The 3,485-nt window shown below is 35.2% G+C and overlaps 1 protein-coding gene across 1 annotated transcript in view; it reads right to left on the reverse strand.

The window, feature by feature from the left end:
- Positions 1 to 1,348: 1,348 nt before the first annotated feature.
- Smp_150710 (hypothetical protein) overlaps positions 1,349 to 3,485 on the reverse strand; it is a gene marked incomplete at both ends in the record, with an annotated part of 4,478 nt that continues 2,341 nt past the window's right edge. Inside the window, one exon of the mRNA XM_018790653.1 lies at positions 1,349 to 1,422. Coding sequence (XP_018646052.1) covers positions 1,349 to 1,422 — 74 coding nt within the window. The remainder of the gene's footprint in view (positions 1,423 to 3,485) is intronic.

The following is a 3,485-nucleotide window of genomic DNA, read 5'->3' on the forward strand; positions in this document are numbered from 1 at the left end:
TGTGGTGTGATGCGGTCTGGTCTGCTTGTATATAAACTATGTATGTCTGAAATATACGATTCACACATCGGAGGTTGATATTTGTGTTTTGAACTGAATAAGCTGGGCTAGGCGATAGGTTACTCTATACAGAGGCCCAACAACGTTCCAGAGTTGACTTAAGGCTTCTCGTGTCGGTTAACGCATTATTGATTTAGCAAAAACAAGGTAATAGAAGTCGATATTCTGATTGGCGATTTCATCAAGTGATATTTGGCGGGACATAGGACAACAACAGGTGCAACCAGTGTACTTTTTATAGTAACATATGACATTGCATGTATATTATCATTATTTCAATTAAATTAATATATTATCACACTTACCTGCAGTAAGCACAATGTTGTAAACGAAAACGCATTCGATTATTACAAACAGCGCATGGAGTACCTTTAACAAAATCACCAAATTTAGATTCCAATTCAAATCTGTGAGATGGAAAAGTTATGAAATAACATGTTAAATAAGTGTTACATGTTATAAATATATATATCGATTCATATTATTAATATTAAACTATACGTAGATGAAGAAATTGAGTGAAATACATGTACTTCGGGAGATAAACCATACAGTTTCACTAAGAAGCTGTCACCAGTGAAGTTCAATGTTGTATTTGGAGTGAGACAATTATATCAATAATGACAATAAGTAGTGGTTAGAAATGTTGGATACCAACTCAGTGACCTGCAAGTTAAGCGCTAGATGCAAGGCCTGAAGATCCAGGGTTCAGGCCCAAGTGTAATCGTGAATCCCCATAAGTGAAGAGTCTCAAACCAAGATGAAGCAGCTGTTCAGTGATCCCTGGTTTTCTATGGTTGTCTAACCAAAGTCATTATTCAATGATGTAAAATTACGATATGAAGATAGTTTCTAAACCAATAATTGAATGATTTAGTTGTTTGGTTAAACAAACACTTCTGAATTTCACAATTAAACTTTAAAAAACCCACTAAATGAACCTTACAAACATATGGCATAAAATGTTTAGTGAATTCAACTAGATGGAAATCTCAATTCTGGTTACCAGTGTGAACTTTAAACACTTTTAACAGTTGGTTAATTTTCCTTTGATTAGCTTTAAGTTTTAACGAACTCTCTAAATAATACTAGAAAGTTCGACTTTGAACTGTGGGAGTTTTGTATCTTGAAGAGAGCAAAAGATTCCTTTAGACTGTTACAGAAACCGATACATATATATCTACTCATTTTCCCTATTAAATGACTAATTCAATAAGCAAGTGCCAATTTGAATACAACTACTATGAAACTACACATACATCTGTTAAACACAAATATGGACACTAACTCACTTGTGCATAAATCCACTTGCACTGACAACAAATGTGGCCCCACCTGAGTTAGTTGGAACATTAAGGACACCTAGATTTAAATGAAAGCAAGTCTAATTACTTCATACACAAAATTAACAAACTAGATATGTTTACGGATACCCATTTAATCTACTGGCTAAAGTAATTCATAGCTTAGAACTAAACAGTTACTAGTACTTGATCATAGATGTATTCGCAGGATTTATAAGAACTCTCGTCTAAATTAGAGCGAATAGTTTCGCAGGATTGTTTACACATTTTGTTATCATCGAGTGAGTTATTTTCAGGTTAGATGGGGAGTACGATGTAAAGAAGGTAAGTCGATTGATCAGAGAAATCTTCATCAAACGAGGGAGTTGACGCATACATTTAGTATCCTCAACCACTGCCTACCTCAACGTAAGACGTTGGGTGGTGTAGGAAAAGGTTGAAAGAAATCTGAGAGCTACCAAACTCAGTCAGTCAGCCACAACGTATAACTTCGTACGTACGTACATCATTTGAAGTTGTCATACCACATTAGCGCAAAGATACAATTGTCGATTCAAATCCCATAGTGGTAAAAGTAGTAAAAGTATAAGCAGCAATCGGAAAGATTAGGGTTTGAAGATGTTATTCAAGGAGTGAAATCCAGTGAGATAAATTTGGAAAGAGAAAAAAAACATGAAGAATTCAGGAGATTAGAATTTGGGAGAACACAAAGAGTGGATGCACCTTCGCCATTGCAAACGATTTTGAGCCATCTCATTCAAGGTCTCTAACCATCGGTTGTTATCATCTCGCGAATCCCACCCAGGTAGTCTACACCTACCAGCATGGCTCCGTCCACTTGTCAGTGACTTCATGGATTTGTGCCACCAAACTAAAACACCAAGTCGGTCCATGAATCCATGCAATGTTTAAATGGGCTAGGTAGCGCAATGATTATAACCAATGGTTGTAAATGTTAGGTGACATGACTCTGAATCAATCGAAATGGTACAGAGGCCGTTAGCGTTTGTCTCCTCTCAGATTTTCAGTTTTTAATTATTTTTGGTTTACACAAGTGAGCTGAACAGATATGGAAAGTAACCCATAAATAAATGTGAAACGCATGACAAGTTCAAAAATATAAAGCCATTTACACAGGAAATCACGATGTTGCACAATAACGCAAAAAATCGGTTATCAGGTTTGACGAATAACCAGAAACTGACAGCTATATATCGGTAGATACAAAATTACTCCTCACTAATCAGTGTAATGAACCATTAAATGTTACTGTGAACTATACAAATGTATTCAATCAAACTGATTTAAATCAATGAAAGACACATAACACTTCCCGGTAGGTGAAGTCATAAATATATTTTGAGTACTTGATAGCACTAAATTCAATTCATAAATCTTACTTCACAGAATGATTACAAGTCAAGAGTTTACATCACAACCATCATTGAAGTTTACTACATAAATGTATAACCAAAATGACTACGAAGATTATGACTGTTTTCTAGAGCTTAGAAAATATATTTAACAGTTTATCGAAAAACATTAAATAGGAATAATATATTTGCTAAGCTCTAGAAAACAGTCATAATCTTCGTAGTCATTTTGGTTATACATTTATGTAGTAAACTTCAATGATGGTTGTGATGTAAACTCTTGACTTGTAATCATTCTGTGAAGTAAGATTTATGAATTGAATTTAGTGCTATCAAGTACTCAAAATATATTTATGACTTCACCTACCGGGAAGTGTTATGTGTCTTTCATAGATTTAAATCACTTTCCAGCACACTGTGGGTCATAGCTGATTTCCTGAGTTGTATCACCATAAATAGTCCACAGAACGTGACAAATAAATTTCATTCTGCAAAATTGTGCAAAACTGATTTTAAGACATTTAATCTTTTCCCAGAGTATATCTGAGTCGAATATTCCTTCAGAAATTGACTTACGGAACGGCGGGCTTTCAGTACCTTCTACTACCATCTCACACAAATCATCCTAAACTATTTTAAGACCGTCTAATCCTTTTAAAGCAGGTAGATATACGCTACCGAATGAAGGGATTTCTCTGTCTCCCGGTGGGCGTCGGGCATGCAATCATTCGTCTCGAGATCACGAGCA

Source organism: Schistosoma mansoni, assembly GCF_000237925.1.
Source record: "Schistosoma mansoni, WGS project CABG00000000 data, supercontig 0041, strain Puerto Rico, whole genome shotgun sequence".
Lineage (NCBI taxonomy): Eukaryota > Metazoa > Platyhelminthes > Trematoda > Strigeidida > Schistosomatidae > Schistosoma > Schistosoma mansoni.